This window comes from Mauremys reevesii, linkage group 9 (assembly GCF_016161935.1).
Source record: "Mauremys reevesii isolate NIE-2019 linkage group 9, ASM1616193v1, whole genome shotgun sequence".
Classification (NCBI taxonomy): Eukaryota; Metazoa; Chordata; order Testudines; family Geoemydidae; genus Mauremys; species Mauremys reevesii.
In genome coordinates this window covers 31,993,440-32,019,191 of record NC_052631.1, presented here as the reverse complement: position 1 = coordinate 32,019,191, position 25,752 = coordinate 31,993,440, and the positions used below count along the sequence as shown (strand labels likewise).

General features: G+C 41.3%; 1 protein-coding gene across 6 annotated transcripts in view; it reads left to right on the top strand.

The window, feature by feature from the left end:
• RASA2 (RAS p21 protein activator 2) overlaps window positions 1-25,752 on the top strand; it is a 193,238-nt gene that overhangs the window by 141,199 nt on the left and 26,287 nt on the right. For all 6 annotated transcript variants that reach the window (XM_039487410.1, XM_039487409.1, XM_039487415.1 and 3 more), the window contains 10 exons: window positions 746-829; window positions 3,490-3,562; window positions 5,263-5,339; window positions 7,233-7,331; window positions 15,856-16,012; window positions 16,871-17,019; window positions 19,264-19,378; window positions 20,019-20,093; window positions 20,915-21,038; window positions 25,103-25,209. In XM_039487410.1, coding sequence (XP_039343344.1) covers window positions 746-829; window positions 3,490-3,562; window positions 5,263-5,339; window positions 7,233-7,331; window positions 15,856-16,012; window positions 16,871-17,019; window positions 19,264-19,378; window positions 20,019-20,093; window positions 20,915-21,038; window positions 25,103-25,209 — 1,060 coding nt within the window. The remainder of the gene's footprint in view (window positions 1-745; window positions 830-3,489; window positions 3,563-5,262; window positions 5,340-7,232; window positions 7,332-15,855; window positions 16,013-16,870; window positions 17,020-19,263; window positions 19,379-20,018; window positions 20,094-20,914; window positions 21,039-25,102; window positions 25,210-25,752) is intronic.

The following is a 25,752-nucleotide window of genomic DNA, read 5'->3' as shown; positions in this document are numbered from 1 at the left end:
TAAAGGTAACAGTGTTGATTTGATATATTTTTTTCTTAAAACAAAGACCTACAAATGATTTAAAAAAAAAATTTAACATGGCACACAAATGGATCAAAAACTGGCAGTCAGATCTCAAAATGTAGCAGTAAAGGAGGTATTATTGTCAAGCGAGTGGTTTTTCTAGTGAGGTTCTACAGAGATGGATTCTTGGCCCAATGCTATGTAGCCTTGGCTTCTGAACGCTGCTGCTGGCCCAGTGTAGATGAGGTCTACTGGCAAGTCGTGTTGTCCTCCTTAAGTCAAATTAACAAGTAGATCTACAGTCTTCTCACTCACAGTAACTTTCTGTGCATCATTTCTAAGTTGTTGGGTTTTATTTATCCTGAACGTGTGACAGGTATTTGACTCTTTCATGGTATCTAATCACCTCCAAGGGTCCTTAAGACCCACTAACCTTCTTCAGACTAATTGTACACTTGACTGTCAGCTAGCATTAAGTTATGCCTAGAAAACTGTGGATTGGGTAGTCTGGTGGTGGAGCCCACTTGTTGTATGTAGTGTGGATGTATGTCGTGTGGAATTCAATATGCTTCAGATATATTAATCGTTGCTGTACTGAAACAATGTACTGGCTCATGTTAACTCTTTATTGGTTTGATTTGAAGTGTCGTCTTTGATTTAAAAGGAAAGAGTAATTTTTCAGCTGGTCAAAAATTGTTAATGATGCATTGATTCACTAACTCTTTGTTTCTCTTCATTTTAGCATAAAGGAATGCCATGGGTTGCCTCTTGTAAATGGACAGAATTGTGACCCTTATGCAACGGTGTCTCTTATGGGTCCTTCTAGGTAACATTTGTTGAATTATATTGCAAATTCAGTATTTCTAAGTGCTGTCCTAAATTAGGAAAGAGACAGGTATGTCCTCTGGACCAAAGTGTTCAAATATATAGTTGTTAAATTAATTGGATAGATGGTTTTTAGTGTTGAAGAGAACAATTTTTATTTTCCCCTACCAGTTTCTTACTATGTAGTGTACGTGTTCTACACAAACTTCTGTTAGTATAGAAACAGCACTGAACCATATTTAGGTACATAGTCTTATGTAACACAACTTTTTCTCTGTTAATTTTACTTACACTGAAAATTTCTTTACAGGCTAAGGTTGTCCATGGTATAAGAACATATGCTATGTATGTTATAAGTCAAGTACCTTTGTGTCTGTTAAGACCATATAAAACCTATTTAAAAGCAAAAAAAATAGTTTTCATATTTGCTGTGCTTCTCACTGAGCACTATGTTGAGCAGGAATTGCTAGCTGGGATGAGAAGTAAATAGAACGCTTATTTACATAAAGTATTCTTAGTGATTTTTTTTTCTGTCTGCCTTAGTTTAGAATTAACAGGGGCTTTTTATTTTATTTATTTATTTATTTTAAGCAAATACTTAGTATCTGAGCAGTTCTTGAAAGTGACATGTTCCATCTCTGGGAAGAAAGGAGGCAATATTATGTGGTTATAGTAACAATGTACACCACCACTTAAAATAGAATAGGAATGAAGCAGGAGGAGGGGATGGAGAAGGAACACTGAGCATTTCATATGTGGAGGCAGATGCACAAAAATGCTGTTTTCAGGAGTGAAAATTGTTCCAATCCATTCTATCCATTCCAAATTTTAATCCAGGGTGGATAAAAATCAGTGATTAAAAAAAAAATTAAAAATTGCATTTTTTGATAAAAATGCTTTTTGAGGAAACTATCTAAAGATAGATGCATTACAGCTCAAAGAGATCTCATCATGGAATAGGGATTATTAATTCTATAGTATGAGACTCTATATTCATGTAATGTTTAATTAAAGTTTTGTAAATGAGTTCCAATAGTTCATTAGGTACCCAATCTTATGGGGTTCCATAGGCTTCTGTATAGATTATTTAGGTTAATCTTTCTAGCTACCCAGTGGGACTCAGTGCTCAGTCTAAAGCAGGAGTCCCCAACGCAGTGCCTGCGGGCGCCATGGCGCCGGCCGGGGTGTCTAAGTGCGCCAATGTACTGGTTGGCAGACGAGCATCCACTGAAATGCCTCCGACAAGCTGCATCATCCAGAGGCGTCGACGCCGAAATGCCACTGATTTTCGGTGGTATTTCAGCAGCAACGCCTCTGGATGACGCTGCTTGTTGGCGGCATTTCGGCGGCGACGCCTATTGACGTTGCCGCTTGTCGGGGGTATTTCGGTGGATGGTCATCCACCGCCACAGTCCTCCATGGCTCATCGTCTGGCGCCCACCAGACGAAAAAGGTTGGGTACCATTGGTCTAGAGGATACCATCAGAGATGCTTAGTTTTGCAGTTCTCAAACTGTGGATTTGTGTCTCCAGCAGTAACATGCTTGTTAACAGCAAAAATGTTTTAAAATAAATAATACAGAGAGGTGAGAAATAACAGACCTCAACTCTATTGTCCCTCTGCAAATTTGTGTACACACAGTCAATCCCTTACCTCTTTCTAAAAGTGCAGTTTCAAAAAGTTCAGTGAATAGAAGATTGTGGTGGGTGGAATAGATCTTTGGACAAGGAAAAGAAGTCTGGAGATAAATGTGAGAAGCGAGGGACATATGTTTGTTTTGTTAAAATATTATGTTTGCTGTTGAAGAAAAAAAATCCAGAATACTTAATGTTGTTGTTTTAGTTAAATAAAACAATTTAAATGTCTGGTGATGGTCTCCTCCTAATACAGCATGGCAAGAAAATCCTCCAAATATTAATGATTAACCTGTTGAATTGGAGAGAGCTCACCTCCCAATGACTTCATAAATATCTGCTTCAGTCACCCTTGGCAAATGAAATAACCAAACAATCATTCATTTTCTGCTATAGCTGTAAAACTAATCTGAAAAGTTTTCAGAAAAAATCACTGTTTAAAAATGTATAGTGTGTACCTTCTAAAAATGAAACCTACATCTACCTCTGAGTTGTGAAGAATATGTATTAAGGTTATAAAAACCAACAAGAATGCACTTTTATGTAGAAAACCATGATTAAATTGAGCCTTTCTAACTAGTGATTTAAATCAAATCCACCGTTTTAATCTGCATCAACCTCTATCCGTTTCATGTTGCATTTGTTTGTGAACTAAAATATAAATGGTAAACTAAATATGACCACCTCCCAGTGCACGTATATATGTAAATAGGTACAGCTTTTGAAGATTACCATTTAGCTTTTCAAACCATGCTGTGAATGTATATTAACTTTTTCTCCAATATTTTTCATTATATCAAGTGACATCTTAAATGACCTTGATACTTACATAATTACCCAGTATATCTACAAATCTCAGAGGTATTTAGGGACCTATCTTCCATTGAAATTAATGGGAGTAAGGCACCTAAGTATATTTGATGTTCTGGGCCTGAGAGTTAAATGGGTAGCCCTTTCTTGACAATAGAATATTTTAATAATTGTGTGTTTAAAGTCTATATGGTAAAACTGTACTACGTTGAAACAGGAATGACCAAAAGAAGACAAAAGTAAAGAAGAAAACAAGCAATCCACAGTTTAATGAAACATTTTATTTTGAGGTAACTAACGTCTCTTAAAATTTAAACTGTCAAATCATGTGTTGTTGCAGGCCTGTTTGTCTCATGCACCTCTTTTGTTTGTGTTTTGAGCTAGCCTCAAGAGGGTCTCTTGAAGTAAATGCAAGTTTCTCCATAATAAATTGTCACCTTCATTTGTAACAGGCTGAAAGACCACAGCAATCCCATTCAACTACTACCTAGTGAGAGGTGTTAGTTTCATAGTCACAAATGTAAGGGCTATTTATTGCCCTTGATTGGCTGCCCTCAGTTGCAGTTCTGATATGGACTGAAGTATGAATATATATATTATATGTGGCTCTTTATTTTAACATCTTTCAGAGCACTTAGTAAAAAAACATCAGGTTTTGGCTGTGTATAGTCAGTACAGTAATTTAACAGGGTGATCAGTGATTTTTAGGTCATTCTCTAGGTAGAATAAGTCAATGCTTTAACTTTTTGCTCCTTAAGCCTTGGGATCAAATCCTGTCTCCAAAAACAAATGACATTAAGTTTTTGGACCTAGCCTCATCTCCTTTGTCTTCATCAGAATATCAGTATACTTCTTGGCATTCTGTTAGAGAGTCCTGGGCTTGGAATATCCGTATTGAGGTGCATCACTGGTGATGTGTGGGTTATTTTATACAGTCCTTGGTGAAATAAACTGAAACTGCATACTGCTTTAATGCATTGCAATGTGCAAAATAGAATTCTGGCTCTAGCGAGTCTTTAGGTAGAAAGATGCTTTTCTGTAAACAAAATGAGTTACTGTGGGACAAATCCTGACATTAGCTACACACAAGTCTGGAAGCCCTGAAGGCAACAGAGCTGGTAAATACCATGCTTAGGAGCAGGAATCTGTGGTGACTTCCTCTGCTGTCTCACAGTTTTGGGGTGAGCTAAAGCATGGAAACTGGTGGATATTCCTCCTCTGACCACTGCAGAACTCTCACGCCAAGCTTGGCTTACTTCAGCTTTGGTGCAGGGGGCCAAAATTTGGCCCTTTAAGATGGTTCCGCTATCTTTGTTTTAAATTTTGTGTTCTGCTTTTCATTTTATATTGTGAAAAGAAAATAGGCAGTAAAATATATATCCCTTATTTTCAAGTTATCAAGCTATATGAAAGTATTGAATTTTTAAAAATCAACACTGTGACAGTAATAGGTAATGTAATGCTTTGCATACAGGTTCTGATCCTGTGAGAACTCTGCTTTTGAAACTCTCATTGATTTCAATAAGAAATGGATGATTGGAGTGCTTGCAGAGTCAGGCCTATAGTTTGTTTTGGCTCATGTTCTACTTTATGAAATCCCAGATTAAATTTTTCTGTGAATTAAAATGTTGCAACTAAGTGGTTACAAAGCAATTAGATAATTGTATGGTTTAGACTCATGTAAACTACACAGTATCCTATCTGGGAATGCAATACATTGAGCACAAAACTGATCTGGAAGTGAAAGAAGAGATTCTAAAATATGCAGTTAAAATTGTGTGATGTGGGGGAGGGAACAGTGGGCTTTTTGTGGTTGTCTCCTCAGTGTATATCAGTTTATGATGCATAATTAATATCTTAGAACTTTCAGAAATTTGTTTTCAGGACTACAATAATATTAATAAAGCAAAGTTTTTACAGTAGATATGGAAGATTTGTAATTTAAAAACCAGGCTGAAGGAGAAAAATCATAAAGGAATTTTACTTACAGGTAACCAGGTCCAGTAGTTATACCAAAAAGTCCCAGTTTCAGGTAGAAGAGGAGGACATAGAGAAGCTGGAAGTCAGGTATGTTCTTGAGATTATATATTTAATATAAATTTCTATAAAGTACATTAAAATCTTTATGCCATAATATTTCTTTATTTGGATATAATGTGGCTGCATAAAACTAGTGTTCAAGTTTACAAAGAAGATTCATCCAATTTCAGAAATAAAATCCTTAGAGTAAACTTTTTTGATTCTAAAAGTGAAATTGTAAACTATTGTGAGTATCTGAGAAAATTATTAGAATAAACATTTTAATTACATTAACTTCAGATAGCTTATCTTATGGAAAGTTCTATATTTCCTTAATATTTATTCCCTGGCAAGTGTACAATATTTGTTTAATGTCAATGAAAACAAAATCCCTTTTTTCTGAACCCAGATTCTTTACTTAGTAGAGCAGAACCTCCATTTTAGGAATGCCAATCTTATGTACAACCAGTTACACAAACCATTTTTCATGATTGGGGTGTGTGTGAGGGAATTAGATAACGAAAGTGATGTCAATGGAGAACAAGTGGATATCTTCTCACGTTCTGATGCCTTCAATGCATTGGAAATCGCAGGGGATTTTTGAAGGACAAAAAGCAATGCAATGTGCCATACTGCAACTGGTACGCCGTACATACTGTAATTTTGAGATGTTCAGTTTTATTAATTTTTTTGATCTCTCCTCAGTCCCTGATTACTTCATAGAATAGTGGATTTTCTGTAGTATATACATTTGGAGCTAAACTCAGGATGCCCTGCACTGGGTTGTAAGCAGTACAAAGAGCCCCTCACTCTCAACATGCTCTTGCAGAAATCAATCCAAATGCTGACCCTAGCACCAAAAATTCAAGAAAAGTGAGGCGTCTAGTCCACCCAGTGGCTCCAAGGATAAAGTAAGTTGTGTTGGGGGCCTGGACAGGAACTAGCCTCTCCTACGTGTCTGCTGTATCTGGCAGCATGTTTGGTGGAACACACAATACCTTCCACTAGCAGATATAAGAAGCCCCTTACAGCGTATTTCCCCTTTCTACTCCTGCATACTTTAAAATAGTTTGCCTGCCTTTGTACTGCACAAGCAGTGTTTCAGAGCACCCCACTTAGCCTCATAAGCGTTGCACAGGCACACGTACATGCCCAACCTCAGAAGAATTGAGGGCACAACTTGAGTGTTAGTGATCATTTCATAGCTGGCACCAAAAAAGAGAATTTAGTGTAAATTTTAATCATTAAAGCACTAACTTCTCACTCATTTCTAAGTCTGTTCTTGCTTATGTGACCCATCAATTTGTACAGCGTGTAGGATTATAAATGAAAATGTATATAGAAAAGCAATTATGCCCCAACAACTCTAGCATTAATTTTTTTTTTTGTTCTTAACATATCTGCTGTCTAAAAGAAATGTCAGAGGTAAGAAGTAATAGAATCCAAGCCAGGTGCATGTCTTTGGAGTGATAGCTCTTTAGGTTTTGAAAATTCAAGCCATTGTCTGGAAAAAAAACAAGCGCATGTGTCAGTGTGGTATGGCAGTCTGTCCAAGTTTTACTTGCAGCAGTAAAATAGGGATATAAGTACACTGGTAAAAGTTCACTGCAAACACCTGAAAAGGAAACGCAGTAATTTCATTTTATATTTTTGTTCAAAATAGAAAACACATCAACCAGTATCACTATGTTTTACTGATGTAAAGTCTGTGATTTCTAACTTTCACTGTCTAAATTTGTTTCCATGGCTGTCTTTTCTGGGTTTAATAAGCCATTCGAGTTCCTCTTGACTTTACTAGATTGGTATGACAATTCTAATATTTCCTGTCTGCATGCATGCTGAATTAGTGATGCAAGATTGTTGTTGTTGATCTGAAATCTGCTGGTGGTTTTTATCCTTCTAATTTGCAAGAAGATTTAAAAGAATGTTTTTAACTTTCAGGATTGACCTATGGAACAATGGAAACCTGGTGCAAGATGTCTTCCTAGGAGAAATTAAGGTTCCAGTGAAAGTGTTAGGAAATGATTCCTTCCAAGCATGGTGAGAAATAAGGGACCAAAAGAAAACTTGATCCTGTATCGGGGTGGGCAAACATTTTGGCCTGTGGGCCACATCTGGGAATAGAAATTGTATGGCAGGCCATGAATGCTCACAAAATTGGGATTGGGGTGAGGGAGGGAGGGAGAGCTCTGGTTGGGGGTGCAGGCTCCAGGGTAGGGCCAGAAATGAAGAGTTCAGGGTGTGGGAGGGGGCTCCAGGCTGGGGTGGGGGGAGTGGGGTGCAGGGGGAGTGAGGGCTCTGACTGGGGGTGTGGGCTGGGGATGAGGAGTTTGGGGTGCAGGAGGGTGCTCTGGGCTGGGATCGAGGGATTTGGAGGGTGGGAGGGGGTTGAGGTGCGAGGAGAGGCTCGGGGTGCAGGCTCTGGGCGGTGCTTACTTCAAGCAGCTCCCAGAAGCAGCAGCAGGTCCCTTCTCCGGCTCCTACGAGGAGGCGCGGCCAGGCAGCTCTGCATGCTGCACCGTCCTCAGGCACTGCCCCTGCAGCTCCCATTGGCTGCGGTTCCTGGCTAATGTGAGCTGCAGGGGTTGCACTTTGGGCGGGGTCAGCGTGCAGAGCAGAGCACCCTGGTTTCGCCTACACATAGGAGCCAGAAGGGGGCCATGCTGCTGCTTCTGGGATCCACATGGAGCAGCCCCAGACCCTGCTCCCCGGCTGGAGCGCCGGATTGGGGCAAGCCCCAGACTCCAATCCCCAGTGGGAGCTCGAGGTCCAGATTAAAACAGCTGGCTGGCAGGATTTGGCCTGCGGGCCATAGTTAGCCCACCCCGTCCTACGCTGGTTTCCTTAATGCAGAAAGTATATGTTGTTCAGGTGCTTGCTCATGTCCATTCCAGTGTAGCTGTGTGCACACCCCAAACACAGTTGCCAGAATTTTTTCCCCTAGTCATCTCCATCAGGTCAGCTCCATAGTGCTCTCTAGTGCCGAATGCTCATACCACCAGTATAAAGGACTCTGTGGACCCTTCTTACCGCCCTTTACAACCTCTGGAACTATTCTCATTGCCTCGGGCTAACTTTCCAGTAGTTTTTCTGCTATTTTTCTTCTTTCCAGTGTGTATAGTTGTTATAGTAGCAATAGGTTTATTATTATTATTATTTATTAAGTTGTTGGACTCCTTTGCGCTTAATGAGATTCATCCACTCCCCGGTGCTGAGGCATGCCTCAGTCACCTGGCTTCAAGCCCTATGCTTCCTGCGGGAAGTTGATGCCATTGAGCAACCTGTACTCAAGATGTCTCATAGAAAGGACCACTGCCAGATCTGCAAGGACTTCAAACGTCACACCAGAAAGGACCAGGAGGTGAAATTGAAAGTCTTTCTCATGGAGGCAGCCTTGAAACCCACTTCAGAGCCACACTCAAACTCCACACCAAGCACTTCAGTTTTGGTGTGGAGTGCTCCTCCCACTGGTCATGAGTCCCCACCCCCGATGCCCAAGAAGAAACATAAGAAGCAGCTGGAGAAGTGTCAATCCCCAGTGCAAAGTCCAGCAGGAATGGGGACTGGAATAGAGGTGAGATCCGCGTCAGGTCACTCTTCCACCCCAGTACCACAACAGCCAATACCAGCGGTTCCAGTACCTACACAGGCTCTACTTACTGCATATGCATAGGTAGCATTGCCCTCAGGCAGACAGCATGACAATCAGTTTACAGTATTATCAACTCTGGAAGTATTTGTGGCAGCCAGGAATGTACTTTCATTGCTGATTCCTGCATCCCCAGCCATACAGGACTCTGTACTGCCAGTACCGTTGAGTGCCAAAGAACCAGCCACCATCCGGTACCAGGACTGCCCTCTAGCGGGAAAAAACCACACAGTAGCCTCATCACAGGATTCACCGTGGCACTGGCACTAAGGGGGTGCACATCACCCTGGTTGCCACACCGGGAATCTTCTTCGGAGTCAGCAGTAGGATCCTACTCTTCCTTCCCATTGCATCTGCCCACATTACTCCCCGGGACGTTCCTACTCCACCATGGGCCCCAAGTGCAGTGGTACCACCAAGCACTTGGACACTGGGTCCTTGCGGGCCAGCACTCTTGCAGTGGCCCTTTAGGAATCTTTGGGGGTTCCCTAAAGTTCAGGGTGCACTCTTGAGGTGCTCCTACTCAGTGGCCTCAGAGAGCAGAGCGCCTGTGGTGCTTTTCCATGTGACACCCCGACCCCTCCACCCCCCCGATCCAGACTCTGGTACCAAGCCTCAAGAAGAAGCCCTGCAGGTCCTGGTCAATATGGAGGAAGAGGCGGAGGCTGTTCCTGTCGCCTTCTTCCCCATATGAGGCGGGCATGTCCACTCCGCAAGATGATCACAGGGTTTACCAAGACTTGTTAAAGCAAGTGTCCTCAAATCTAGGCATACAGACAGGGGTGATCAAGGAGGCAACTCTGCCTATTGGACATTCTGTGGGCAGTGGGTCCTTTGGTGATGGTTCTACCACTTAACGAGGCTATCATGAACCCAGGTAAGGTGATATGGCACACCCCTGCTTCCCTCCCTCCCCCAGCAAAGCATATGGAGCAGAAGTACTTCATACCAGCCAGAGGTTACAAGTTTCTGTACTTGCATCCTCTCCCAGGATCCCTGGTGGTAGCAGCTGCCAATGAGAGAGAGAGTGACAGGGACAGTCAGGCACAATGTCTAAGGCAAAGGACCCAAAAAAGTTAGACTTGTTTGGCTGCAAGGACTACAGCTGCACATAGCAAACCAGCAGGCTCTGCTGGGTCACTAGGACTTCAATATGTGGGAGGCTATGCAAAAATTTAAGGACTTGCTCCCTCAGGATAGCAGACAGGAGTTCTCCTTGCTGATCAAGGAAGGGAAAACGATGGCAAAGGCCTCCTTACAAGCAGTCCTGGATGTGGCCAATTCTGCCGCCAGTTGTATGGTCACAGCAGTGATCATGTGGCAGAAGCTCATGGTTGCCGTCATCTGGCTTTCCCCAGGAGGTACAACAGACCCTTCAAGATCTCCTCTTGGAAGGGTCCTACCTCTTTTCGGTGCAAACTGATGCTAGGCTCCATGGGCTTAAGGACTCTAAGGCGACCTTGAAATCCTGAGGCTGTAAACTCAAGCGGCATCTAGGAAGCTGTATAGACCCCAACAGACTGCCCACTACTTTGTCAAGCCTCCAGACAAGTCTTTTAATAAGACTGGGACTTTTCAGCTTGGAAAAGAGACTAAGGGGGAATATGATAGAAGTCTGTAATATCATGACTGATGTGGAGAAAGTAAATAAGGAAATGTTATTTACTCCTCACAACAAGAGCTAGGGGGCACCAAATGAAATTAATAGGCAGCTGTTTTAAAACAAAATATTTTTTTCACACAACGCAAAGTCAATCTGTGGAACTCCTTGCCAGAGGATGTTGTGAAGGTCAAGACTATAACAGGGTTCAGAAAAGAACTAGGTAAATTCATGGAGGATAGATCCATCAATGACTGTTAGCCAGGATGGGCAGGAATGGTGTCCCTAGCTTCTGTTTGCCCGAAGCTGGGAATGGGCATCAGGATGGATCATTTGATGATTACCTGTTCTGTTCATTCCCTCTGGAGCACCTGGCATTGGCCACTGTCAGAAGACCGGATACTTGGCTAGATGGACCTTTGGTCTGACCCAGTGTGGCCGTTCGTATGTTCTCATGACCTCCACTGGCTTCCACAGTAGGGCCAATGCAGGCTGTCCCCAGACACTCAGGGAGCTCGAAACACTCTTTTTGACAAGATGCTCAGGGTTGACATCTCAGTCCCCACAGCATAGGATACAATTTACCCCTCTGTTTTTGAACTGCCTGTCCCACTTCTTCATTGCTTGGGCCCACATTACCTCAGACTGTTGGGACTCAAGGCCTGTTGTTCCCAGTTTGCCAAGCATTCCTGCCCCACATTACGAACAAAGTCATTTTGGTTCTTATGGACAACACGAATGCCATGTTCTACATCAACAGGCAGGGAGGCGCTCGCTCTTCCTCTCCCCTCCCCCCCCCCAGCTCCCTCCTCCCAGTTCCAGAAAGCAATCCAGCTATGGGAGTTCTGCATAACGCATTCCATCCATCTCAAGGCATCGTACCTACAGGGAACATAGAACCAGCTGGTGGATCACCTCAGCAGATCTTTCTTCTTTCACCGTGAATGGTTCCTTTGGCTGGACATGACAAGGGGCATTTTCCAACAGTCGGGGGCTCCCGTTATAGGCCTGTTTGCTACCCATGACAACAGGAAATGCCACCAGTTCTGTTCCTGGGCTGTGGCCTTGCAGGGGTCTCTTATGGACACCTTCCTGCTATCATGGATAGATCACTGGTATTACGCCTTTTCCCCTATCCCGATGATGCACAAGATTCTGATGAAGATCAAGCAGGACCAGGCACAGGTCATTCTCATAGCCCTGGCATGGTCCAGACAGCATAGTTCACCACCCTGTTAGGCCTCTTGGTGGAGACCCTGCACCTGCTTCCGCTACACGTGAACCTGATTTCCTGAGATCCCGGTTGGTTGCTCCACTCAAACCTCAGTTCTCTTCATGTGATAGCTTGGAGACTTCATGGCTGAATCCTGAGGAGTAAGCTTGCTCAGAGAGAGCCTGAGTTCTGTCAGGCAGTAGAAAACCCTGCAAAAAGGATCCTATCTATCTGATCCTCCCAATGCAGAGTTCCACCCACGCAGCCCTCATTGCAATTCATATTGGAGTATCTTTTGCACCTGAAGCAACAAGGTCTGGTTATTTCTTCAGTCACCATCCTCCTAGCAGTGATATTGGCCTTCCATCCCCAGTCAACAGCCAGTCTGTCTTTTCACACAAGTGGCTATTTGTTTTCTTAAAGGCTTGGAGAGGTTATACCCCCAGGTAAGAGAGCCTATTCCTCCCTGGAACCTAAACCTTGTCTTATCAAAGCTCTTACAGGTCCCCCGTTTGAGCTCCTGGCAATGTGCTTGCTGGTTCACCTCTCCTGGAAAGTGGCCTTCTTAGTGTCCATCATCTTGGCCAGAAGGGTTTTGGAAATCCATGCCCTCACATTGGAGCCCCCTTATCCGACTGTCTTTAAGAATAAGGTGCAGCTGCATCCGCACCTGGCATTCCTCCTGAAAGTGGTTTTGCAATTCTGCTGCAGTCAAACAATCTTCCTACCTGTGTTCCTCCCAAAGCTGCATGCGAGTAGGGAGGAGCAATGTCTAAACTCCTTGGATGTTAGGCATGCCCTGGCATTCTATATACAAAGAACCAAGATGTTTTGCAGATCAACCCAGCTGTTCATAGCAATAGCAGAAAGGATGAAAGGCCTTCCCATCTCTGCCCAGAGAATCTTGTCCTAGATTACATCAGGCATTTGTTCATGTTAAGAGCTGTCTGGCATTCCACCTCCAGGTTACCTGACCACTCATTCCACAAGATCACAGGCCTCCTCGGCCACTTTCCTAGCATAAATCCCTATTCAGGGCAGCAACCTGATCTTCGGAGCACACTTTCTCAACGTATTATGCCCTCACTTAGCAGACCAGAGATAATGCTAACTTGAACTGCATAGTCTTGCAGTCAGCTTGTTCTTGAATTCTGAGCCCACCTCCTATGCTACTGCTTGAGTCACCTACATTGTAATGGACTTGTACAAGCACTCAAAGAAAAAAGCAAGTACTAACCTTTCTATAACTATTTTGTTCTTCAAGGTGTGTTGCACATGTCCATTCCAAAACCCGCCCTCCTTCTCTTCTTATCAGAGTCACTCAGTAAGAAGAAACTGAGGAGGCGCAGGGTCCCCTATACCCGGTGCTGCACGTGGCACCAGAGGGTGCTGGAGCTGACCCGACAGATGCCACTAGGGGAGGGAAATTTCCGGCAACTGTACTCTGGGCTCACAAACACCTATATTGGAATGGACACATGCAACACCTCTCTAAGAACAATACTTCCAGAAAGGTTGGTTAGCCGTTTTTTGTAATATATGTTAGAATTCTTAGTCATGGTTCAAATAGAATCATAGAATATCAGCAAGAAAAAACAATCTTATTGTAGTTCCTCTGAGATAGGAATATAGCATATGTGCCAGGTGCTAAATTTAAAATATTTTCTTCCAGGTGCTCCACTGATTAGTAGCTTACTAATGAGGGTATATTTTTTGTGTGTGTGTAAATCTTTATTTTTTCCTATAAAACTACACATCTGCAGGTGGAAATGAAGGATGGGAAATTTAAAAGCCATTGCTTTCTAATAATTGCAATTTATAAGCTATGAAATTTCTGTGTGTGTGCGCGCCTACACCTACACATTATTTTTAAATAAATAAAATATGGATGCGGTGGGGAGAAAAGAATTGGGGGGGGGGGAACAATTAACAGCTGTGAAGTAGAGAATCTGAAAAATACAGATTCTGTATTATACATTTTTATTTTGAAGATTATATAATTAAGCTAAAGCAAATTAGAGTACCTTTCCATCTTGGGGGAATTCATAGTCATTACCCATCTATATAGTTAAATACTATACAGACCTGAGATGAATGATTGTCTAGTCTCTCCGGTTGTAGCTATGTGTTAACTAACAACCACTTTTCCTAGTGTAGACATACCCTTGCTTGGTAGCTCCCATGTCACACCGTTAGTTCTGTTAACAGGTGTGACATGGGAGTCTTGAATTTTAATGTTAAAGACAAAAGGGGGGGGGGAATTCTCACACACACACACACACACACACACACACACACACACACACACACAATATCTTCTAGGCCTCCTTTATGCATCAGAGAAACAAAAGCACAAATTCACTAATGTGGGCATGAAAACAATGAAACACACAGATCATAGTATGGTTAAATGCAGATGCTTCAATATTATTGTAAACGATTACCCAATTGCAGGTTACCAGATGGTGTTGTTCCATTGTGGAGCTCATCTGGCACCAATGGCCTAGGAGTCTAGAAACCTGAAGGAACCCTATACACCTTCAGGCCTGACAAGGGAGTGGGAGTGGGAGGTGGGAGTCCCTCCATCACATTGGATGTAGGAGAGATAAGATAGCGGGAGCCACCAGCTGCATGAGACAGACAGGGAAACCCCTCAACACATATGGCTGTGCCTGGGATTGATGCCTAGGCAGCCGGCTGAGTTACATTGGACAATTTATCCACCAACCGCACTGGAACCTGCCAAAGTTGCAACATGTGTAATTTAAATCCCCAAAACTAGAAGGGTGCTGGATTAGACCATTAGTAAAGATTTTTGACTAACAGAGTTTAAATCCTATAAAAATAGCTAACAGACCCTTATTTATAGAAATGTTGCCTGTGCTTTTGGAGAACAGCAGAAAGCTTTTTGGGGGCTTTCCAGAAAGCTGCCGGCCTAGAGCAGACAGAACAGTTAAGGGAGTGCCTCCAAATCTGAGTACTGGGGAAATAAGTATTTTTCAGAATCCTGATTTGCAATGGAGGCTGAATCAGTCACTCTGTACATTGGCATGACACCTTCAAGTGTGGTGCATTTGACATTAAAATAATAACATTAAAATACAATTGTGTACTTGTACAAGATGTTTGAAAATCAGTCTAGTCTTGGTGTGTGGTGTTTGATATTAAAGTTGTACTATTTGACACAATAAAGAAATTACTTTATCAAAATGTCACTTGTACAACTGCACCACCTGTTGGCGTAGAATTAAATTACAGACAAAAGCCAAGAATCATGTAATAATTATACAGTGATAATAGGGAAAAGCAATATTAGAATCATAGTAATCCCAGGGTCCTAGTTTTTTATTATCTAATAAAATGCAATTCTGGGATTTTGAGACTGGGAACAAAATCCTGTGTTTTCCAGATTTTCAGATTCTCCTCTTTGTTTTTGCTTTTCCAGCTTGCAATTTTTGAGTTTATATAAAATATAATTATAACATGATTTTTCCATAACTGCTATTGTGTACTTTCAAAATAAAATTTATCCTACTTTTTGCTTGGGTAATGTATTCTCTACTGAATATTTTTCTTCTCAGCTTTCACTTTTTGCTCTATTTTTTGTTTCGTTCTAGACCATCCGTAATTTCTGCAGATGAATGCTACTCATCTTGTAGCAGTATTAATGGGTAATTAGAATAAATGTAACCTAGATTTAAAATGAGAAATCAGTTTTTAAAAATGCTGAATAAACCAGTATCAGCATTTGTAACAATCCCTGTTCTCTCCACCTACCCCCACAAATACTATTAGTCCAAACAACTCTCACCTGCAGAAAAGACCTGAGAAAATGTATGCCTTGCATTATGTCCTGATGGACTACTGAATGCTCCTACCTTCAGTTAAAGATTTTTTTAAAAAAAATTCCTTTACTCACCCATATCTAGTTCTGAAGTCTTTTTATCTTAACTTTGTTAAAACCATTGACAGCAGGGCCAGATTCAGAGTGGTGAGTTAATATACACTGGAAATTTTTTGTCATTTTACCATACTGTGATACTAACTGTTTAAGGAACCAGATAACTTTTAACATAGTATTTTACAATTGTCTTGATTTTAGGTACTTACTACAACCAAGAGAAAATGGAAACAAACCCTCTAAAACTGATGATCTGGGATCACTTAGACTAAATGTTTGTTATACTGAAGACTATGTACTTCCATCTGAGTACTATGTTTCTTTAAGAAATTTGCTGCTAAAATCACCAGATGTTGAGGTACTTCTTTTCTTTTTAGAAGAAACAGGCAACAGATCTAGGGCCGGGTTATGACCTTCTGCACATGCTGCTTTATGGGAGTAAGGAGACATGACTCTTCTCCTCCATAGTATACCTGTACCATGTCCCTACCCTTAGCCCTAGCCAGTACAACGAAGCTGGAAGAGGGCAAAGTAGTCTGTAACAGCTACAAGGCTTTCACCGGTTACTTTCTCCCTGGAGCAAGGGGGGGAAACAGAGACCAGATTTGGACTCTGAGTACCCTAGGACAGATGGTCTAATTTATAAGGCACTGGATTGGGATTTGAGGACCTGGGTTCAATTTGTTGCTCAGCCATAGATTTCCTTTGTGATCCTGGGCAAATCATTTAATCTGACTTGTGCCTCAGTTCCCTATCTGTAAAATGGAAATAGCACTTCTCTGCCTTATAGAGGTGTTGAGGATAAAATCGATTAATGATTGTGAAATGCTCAGATGCTACTGTGATGAGGGCTAAAAAAAGAAAGTACCTGGATATGACCCTTGAGCAATGCAACCACATGCTGCCATTTATTCAGGGCTTGTGGCAAAGCTGCAATCTAACCCTTTAGAAATATTATAATATTGAATAAATGTAGAATTTTTAATAGTGAGTGTCAATGTATTTGAAGGTACTTAAGCAACTCTGAGCAGATAGTATCTATTTTCAATAAGATTCTTTTGTAGACTTGTAATTGGCCTAGTGCTAAGTTTTCTTACAAAACCGGTGGTATCTGCAGTCTTGTTGAGAGATCTAATGTTTTCCAGGTTGTGTTTAGACTGTATAAATAGTATGTTAAACTGTTTTCATCTTGGTTTCACCTTTATTTTTGTTACAGCCGGTCTCTGCTTCTGCTGCCTACATTCTGGGTGAAGTGTGTCGAGATAAATATGATGCTGTTTTGCCTCTTGTAAGACTATTGCTGCACCACCATAAGATAGTACCATTTGTTACTGCAGTGGCCGAACTAGACTTGAAAGACACTCAGTATGTTTCATCTTTCCATAACTTCATGATAACATGGGGTGTTTTATTTTTAGAGTTTTTTAAATCATTTTATGATCAATTTTTGATAGATGGTCACTATTCATTTCTTTGCCAGTTTAAGTTAACTCTGACTACATATAATCACTTGCCATTGAATATTTCATTGTAACGTTGCTTGATAATACTGTTCTAGATGAGGATCAGAATTCCCATAGAGCCCTGTTTTAGATGGGTTGGTTTGGCTGTAGTTTTTTCTTTGAGCTGTTACATAACTAAACATGACATACTAGAACAGTGTCCAACAGCGAATGGGGTTTGTTTTGGTTTTTTTGTTTCTAAAAATCAGTTTGGCCATTTTCTGTAAATTTTATAGGTCATTAGTCTGCAATTTGGATTCTGTTTTTCAAAGATTTATGCCCAAATCTTACTTCGGTATGAGCTGAAAAGCGACATGAATATTGTTTTGTTGAATAAGTGTAGCGATCGTGTGCATGTGGAGTTCACACTCTTCTATGCATCTTGAAAACTGCACCATGGAAGTTTAAACCCACCCACTTCTGGTGGCATGGGGTCTGACACAGGGAGAGCCAACAGTAGGGCCTATTGGTATGCAGTTACATATATCCAGTGGTCAATCCACTGCACCCATATTTTAGGACAGGGGACATTAAGTAACAGACACTGCGATAGCCACCCAGAGAATACAGGAGTGGCCATTGAGGTGCTGTTATGTGCTGTGGAGCTGGGAAAGGAATAGATTCTATTACCACAGAGTTCACCTCTGAAAAGTGTACTTATTCCAGTTTTGTGTAGGGTGAGAAAATCTGGCCTATATTTAGGCTTGACAGAATTCAAATTGCATTATTTTTTCTAATTTCAACAATTTGTAGTGGTTTATCTTTTTAACTTCTTTTTACAGTTGCTGGAAATTAAGGGGGTTAGGCTTAGGGCAGCACTAATGGTAGGCCTGTAGGGGGTTCTCCACACTGACAGCAAGGCTATAAGGGGCTCCCTGCACGACCAAAGGACCCAAGACACTGGGGCACAAGGTGCAGGGAAAGCTGCAGTCTTGGTCCTGGAGAGCAGAGATCTGTGGCCAGGATTATAAGGATGACAACAAGCTGCTGGCTGCAGGGTGCTGCTGAACAGTTCATGTTCAAGGATGACTCCCACATTCCTGCTGTGAGCAAAGGACAGGATGAGCCCTCGGCTGCAGGGGAGGTCTCCCTGCTGCTGAATGGATCTAGCCCATCCTCCTTGCGGCGCTGGCTGGGATTCTCTGCTCCTCCGTGCAGGACTGAAACCTTCCCCTCCACCTTGTGTCTGCAGGGTTCAGGTGTTACCAGCCCTGTGGCTGTGCAGGGAGCCCTCTGCAGCTCAACTGTCGAAGACCCACTCCCATGACAGCAGGGCTACAGAAGGTTCTCTGACCAATCCGTATGGGCACAAGCTGCGGTGAAGGGTTGAGGGGCTGCAGGCCAACTGTTACCAATGATATTTTATTTTGTCAATTTCTGTGTGTCAGCTGAAATATTTGTTGATAAACGTTAATCATTTGAAATCAAATCTTAATAAGCCTATCTATATTTTAAGAATCTGGCTGTATTTTAAAACATGAACACTTTTAAAAGTGTAATTCTCATATAACTTACGTAACGTTTTTAGTGTGCACATATTTTTCTATCATAATTGATCGTTGTAATTTAAAATGGATTAAGTTGGATTTATCAAACTAGAGCCACCTCTTTTACAACTCTATATAGCTAGTTTACATTTATATTCAATAGCTACATCCAAAGCACAGCCTTAAGTGAAATATTTATTGGCTGAAGAGTACTAAATCTATATTTTAGTAGCATATTCTTTAGCTATGTGTTCATTGTTTTGGAATTTTCTCCAGATGTGTGTTTCTCACAAGCTGCATAGAGGTCTTTCTTTATTTTAGTGTGTCCTAAACTGTATGTTATAAATTTTATGTTGATAATTTGAATGAGTGCAGTAATGGGACTAGTTTTTATTGTGTGGGTGGGGTTATTGCTTCTTTGTCTGTCCCTCAATGTTCTCGGAAACCAAATGTTTAATCTCAATGGGCAATTTCTGGTTTAAATATATTAAATGTTTTCTAACACCTGTCTAAACACGTATTTATATAGTAGAAGCATTAGAGATGACTGCTATTTAATGCTAATGTTCCTTAGATGTATTGCCTTTTTAGTTTAAATGCTTTAATCTCTTTTGTTACAGAGAAGTAAACACAATCTTCAGAGGAAACACCTTAGCTACTCGATGTCTGGATGAGATGATGAAAATAGTGGGAAAGCACTACCTAAAAGTTACTTTAAAGCCAGTCCTAGATGAGGTATGGGGCTCTTATTGCAGATATTTGCAGTAGTATGATGAGACTCTTGTGATACCATCTCTCAACAATATGTACTTTCCTACAGCTCTTTTGTATAGAGAATATACTAAGTACTTGGATATTATAGTAGCATGTGCACCAGGTTATAGTTTTTTAGCATATATAGTATATTTTAATCTATATACCAAGTATTATGAGCGAAGTTGCTTGTCCAAGGCTATTGTTTCACACCCCACAGACACTCCTTGAGACATTCTGCCAGGCAGTCAGAATTTCAGCAAGAACAGAATAAGAGCAATGGTTGTTGCACAACCCTCTAACCAGGTTCAGTGATTCTAATGGTGGGCACCGCGGGATAGGGAGGTCCATCATGGCAGAGTAGTCCTTTGCCCTAAAAGCACAGTGACAGGCCCTTGTATAGATGCACGAGAATGGGGTAGGCTCCTTGCATGCTGCCCCCTCCTTCTGGAACATGGAGACACTATTTACTATTTTGCCCTTCAGGTCTAGGACTTGTTTTTTTAGCTGATTTATTTCATATCTGAATATGTTGGAAAAATTGGTATAGTAAACAGGTTAATCTTTGTGCTTTTTGTCACTTAAAAAATTAACCAAAAGGCTTTAATTTGTATTGTTTCAGATATGCGAGTCCCCTAAACCCTGTGAAATTGATCCCATCAAATTAAAAGAAGGTGATAATGTAGAAGTTCACAAGGTAAGTGTCCTAATTTATTTTTTGTTTCCACCCTAATGACTTTCCTAATTCGTATCTAAGTTTGATACAGCTGTATAAAAGATCAGTTTCGTTTTAGCACTAGCAAAGCTGTAACATGCTCTGTTTCTGGTATTGGTATTATTCCCTTGTGACCTTGTTTCTGCACTGTTACTAGTACTAAAGTGTATTGTCTTGTATTTTTTTGTTTGTGGCATCAGCAGAGGACCCCCTATTGGTTGCTCTCCATTTCAACCATTACCTTTCTTTCAAGTTTCACATGCGTACTGATTACTGACCTTCCCCCATCTGAATTATTTTTAGTACAGCAGATGATATATTGACTGCTTCTGCTGTAAACTTTGCTTAAAGCTTCATTCAATGAACTCTTCACTTGCCAGTGTTACAATTAAGCCATACCACTTGGTGAAATCCGCTGAAGGCAATTGCATCAGCAAAGAATTAAATAACTCTATGGCGAGGACTGTTGGGAAGTTATCCATCTTGGCATCAGGCCTCTGTATTGCTGAAAGGCAGTTCAATGTGTGCTTGCATTATATATTCTTGTCCTGTATTGCAAGAAACCAGCAGTGCACTTTCCAATGGCCTTCTAATTCTGAAATTCAGTGAGGATTACCAAATTACCTCTTAACAGTAACAACCTGTTGTATACTAGAATTACGTAGTTGAAGAGGTCACCTGTATTTATGAATGGACAATGTGTCTCATGTACCATGCTGTCTGTAGGAATAAAAAAGTGCTCTGTTATATTTAACAGAAACATTAACATTTTGAAAGAATATACCTGTTTTTTATCCTTTTAGGAAAATCTACGTTACTATGTCGATAAAGTATTCAATACAATTGTACAGTCAAGTATAAGTTGCCCTACCTTAATGTGTGATGTGTTCTACTCTTTGAGACACCTGGCTGCCAAAAGATTTCCAAGTAAGTGTGTTTAAAAAAACTCTTCATTAGAAATTGACACAGGCTTTTTTCATTTAAGCATCTTTTGTGATCTCCACATGCTGTTTACCAAGAGTGAAATATTTTAAATTGACATTTATTCTCTCTAGTGGTTTTGTAAACAGCTCTTGCTTTTCCTAGACTGTGTAGTGTATTTTGTTAACCTGGTAACCGAACATTCTCTGCCTGGCATATTGTAATAAAACAATACTGGACAGCAGCAAGGGCTTTAACTGGGTAGGCAGCAGTACTGCTGAAAAGGTACTCCCTCACCAAAGGCTCTTACGTAAATTAAGCTGTCATGGGATAAAAGGAAAGGTCCTTTCATGGATTGAGAACTGGTTAAAGGACAGGGAACAAAGGGTAGGAATTAATGGTAAATTCTCAGAATGGAGAGGGGTAACTAGTGGTGTTCCCCAAGGGTCAGTCCTAGGACCAATCCTATTCAATTTATTCATAAATGATCTGGAGAAAGGGGTAAACAGTGAGGTGGCAAAGTTTGCAGATGATACTAAACTACTCAAGATAGTTAAGACCAAAGCAGATTGTGAAGAACTTCAAAAAGATCTCACAAAACTAAGTGATTGGGCAACAAAATGGCAAATGAAATTTAATGTGGATAAATGTAAAGTAATGCACATTGGAAAAAATAACCCCAACTATACATACAACATGATGGGGGCTAATTTAGCTACAACGAGTCAGGAAAAAGATCTTGGAGTTATCGTGGATAGTTCTCTGAAGATGTCCACGCAGTGTGCAGAGGCGGTCAAAAAAGCAAACAGGATGTTAGGAATCATTAAAAAGGGGATAGAGAATAAGATTGAGAATATATTATTGCCCTTATATAAATCCATGGTACGCCCACATCTCGAATACTGTGTACAGATGTGGTCTCCTCACCTCAAAAAAGATATTCTAGCACTAGAAAAGGTTCAGAAAAGAGCAACTAAAATGATTAGGGGTTTAGAGAGGGTCCCATATGAGGAAAGATTAAAGAGGCTAGGACTCTTCAGCTTGGAAAAGAGAAGACTAAGGGGGGACATGATAGAGGTATATAAAATCATGAGTGATGTTGAGAAAGTGGATAAGGAAAAGTTATTTACTTATTCCCATAATACAAGAACTAGGGGTCATCAAATGAAATGAATGGGCAGCAGGCTTAAAACAAATAAAAGGAAGTTCTTCTTCACGCAGCGCACAGTCAACTTGTGGAACTCCTTACCTGAGGAGGTTGTGAAGGCTAGGACTATAACAATGTTTAAAAGGGGACTGGATAAATTCATGGTGGCTAAGTCCATAAATGGCTATTAGCCAGGATGGGTAAGAATGGTGTCCCTAGCCTCTGTTCGTCAGAGGATGGAGATGGATGGCAGGAGAGAGATCACTTGATCATTGCCTGTTAGGTTCACTCCCTCAGGGGCACCTGTCATTGGCCACTGTCGGTAGCAGGGGCGGCTCTAGACCCCAGCGCACCAAGCAGGCGCTTGGGGCGTCCGTTTCCCGGGGGGGCGGCATTTGGCTCCGGTTGAGCTCCCGCCGTCATGCCTGCGGCAGCTCCACCGGAGCCCGGAACGAGCGGACCTGCCGCAGACATGACTGCGGCGGGTCCCGTCTTCCCGCGGCTCCGGTTGAGCTCCCGCAGGCATGACTGCGGCAGGTCCGCCGGTCCGGGCTCCGGTGGACCTGCCGCAGGCATGCCGGCAGGAGCTCAACCGGAGCCGCGGGAAGAGGGGACCCGCCGCGGGACCGGGGAAGGGCGGCGCAGCGCTCCGCGCTGCTTGGGGCAGCGTGATTTGTAGAGCCGCCCCTGGTCGGTAGACAGATACTGGGCTAGATGGACCTTTGGTCTGACCCGGTACGGCCTTTCTTATGTTTAGGATCTGGGGGTTATAGTGGATCAAATATTGAATATGAGTCAACAATGTGGTGTAGTTGCGAAAAAGGCTAATGTCATTCTGGGGTATAGTCACAGGAGTGCTGTATGTAAGACGTGGAAGTTAATTGTGCCACTGTGCATGGCATCAGTGAGACCTGAGCTTGAGTATTGTGTCCAGGCGTTAGAATGATGTGGACAAGTTTGAGAGGGTTCAAAGAAGAGCAGCAAAAATTATAAAAGGTTTAGGAAAAAACGGGGCATGTTAATCTTGAAAAAAGAAAACTAAGAGAGGGGGAGGGACCTGATAAGTCTTCTGATATCTTAAGGGCTATTATAAAGGGATGGTGATCAATTGTTCTCCATGTCCACTGAAGGTGGGAGAAGCAGTAATGGGCTTAATCTGCAGCAAGGGAGATTTAGGTTAGATATTAGGAAAGCACTTTCTAACTATAAGGATAAGTTCAGCACTGGAATAGGTTACCAAGGGAGTTTGTGGAATATCACTCATTGGAGGTTTTAAAGAACAGGTTAGACAAACATCTGTCAGGGATGTTCTAGGTACACTTGGTTCTGCTTCAGCATGGGGGGATAGACTTGATGACTGTTGGAGGTCCCTTCCAGCCCTACCTTTCTCTCTGATTGATTGATTTCTCGATGCACCAAAGCAGCAGAGCTGAATGTTGCAAGACAGTAGCAACATGTGGGTAAGAATTTCAAGGGACCACCAGAAAAGATACCTGCAGAAATGCAGAAGCAATACTGAAAGTATTTTAATAGTCAAATAACTGCTATAAAAAAGCACATCATGCTGTAAAGCTGAAGCTAAATTTACTTTTGCTTCTATGTAAAATACAGCTCCTCCAACATATATTAGTGCCAGCTGCAGTTCCATAGTTAAGGTAGTATTGAGTATTTTGTGGTTAATGTAGGGATTCAAATAGTTGGTTACATATGAAGAATCCCGTGTATCCTATCAAAAATTAAAGTACTTATTCTTTGAGTACAGAATGAATTTTCTGAGAATTTAAATAGGTTAATTGGTTTTGAATGAACTTTCTTTTTAAAAAAAATGCATCTGTTAAGACATTTAACACCCTGTGTCAGATCACTCTCTGTCCAAATGACCTTAATACTGGAATAAAACAGACTATTGGAACTTTCTGTATAGTTAAAAATCAGTGACATCTCATGCATTGCTACAGGTGAAGACCATTTATCCTAACAAAGAGGTTTGTGTCATTATTCATAACTGAAAGTTGTTTCTTCAGCAGAGGCTGACAAATATTCTACAGAGAATTCAATGGAGAACTGCTTTATTTCAAATTGGCTGTTCTCTCCTGCTATTGTCAAAGACTCTGAGGACACGGATGCTCTCAGTTTAAGATAGTACTTTCAAAATGGCCGCTGTCTCACATTGTTCCCAGTGTCAGTGAAACCAAGCTGTCCTCAGTGAAGACCATGGTCCCACTGTTAGGCATAAAACAGTAAAAACATCAGAGAGATTGTAAATATCCCCAAAACTTGTAAATGTAGTGTTAAGGTTAAATCTAAACATGTTAAGGTATGGAAATAAATAGTTATGGCACCAAGCATCCTTGATACCACCCACTGGTGAGGAAAAAATGGTGCTTAGTGAGAAATGAGTTTCTCTCTTAATCAGTTTTATCTAATCTGAGACTAGAAAACTTGTATACTAATCATAATTATATGGCTTCATGGTTTATATGGTGATATTACAGGGTGGAGTTAAGGTTGTTTGGATGTCTTATGCAAATGTAGTTATCTTAAAAGAAATCCAAACATGGTAAATTTAACCTGAACTCTGAATATACTAGGCTAGCCCTAATGTAGATGGGTCATCAGCTGCCACAAGCATTTTTAACTCTGGAAATTAGACATGCTCAGAGCAGGGTGTTATCAATATGGTATGTGACAGCATCTGTGGCAGCTTTGTTGCTAACCCTGGTGGAATTAAGCCGGTGTTAGCAATAATGGAATATTTTCTGCTCATTGCCACCTTTTCATTTCATGCGCCTCATTAGTTCTGATCTATAGAAAAATAGTTCTCTTCCCTATTTATGCTGTCTCCCTACAGTTTTTATTTTGACTGTCTTCACTATTTCCTTGTTAAGCTTAGTTTGTTACATTTCATGGTTTTTCTCTGCAGATGACCCTCATGTACAGTATTCTGCAGTGAGCAGCTTTGTGTTTCTTCGTTTCTTTGCTGTCGCTGTAGTCTCACCTCATACTTTTCATTTACGACCTCACCATCCAGTAAGTTTTTTGTAAATTTTTTGTATCACTTTTACTCATAATCTGCAGATCTCTTTAGATAGAAAGATGTATAGAGATAAGCTTCTCTCACTGACTGTACTCTGCAATTCCAAAAAGAAAATCAGGATACTCATTTTCTGTAGGTTGGGCTTTTCCTTTCATACCTGGCTAAAGGAAACCATGGCTGTGTGGCTTTGTGGGAGGCATTGGCTAATAATTAATAGTGGGAGCTCTTAAATGGGATGGCGCTGCTTTTAATGGAGGATATGTTTCGGGGTGTAGTAGAGGAAGGTGCTGCTCTTTGTGGAGATGAAATCTTAGGGGGACACTTTTTTTTTCTTTTCAAAGGAAGAAATGGCAGTTATGAACCTCCGTTCCATTGATTTCCTTCCCCATTCCTGTATGGAGTTAGGCTTCTAAATGTCATTTGTGCCTTTGAAAATCTCCCTCCTCTCCCTAGTCTCTCAAATAGAAGTTGCAGGATGAAATGCTTTCTGTGATGGTATTGGGTAGCTCTGATTTATGCACTCATGTGGTCTTTAC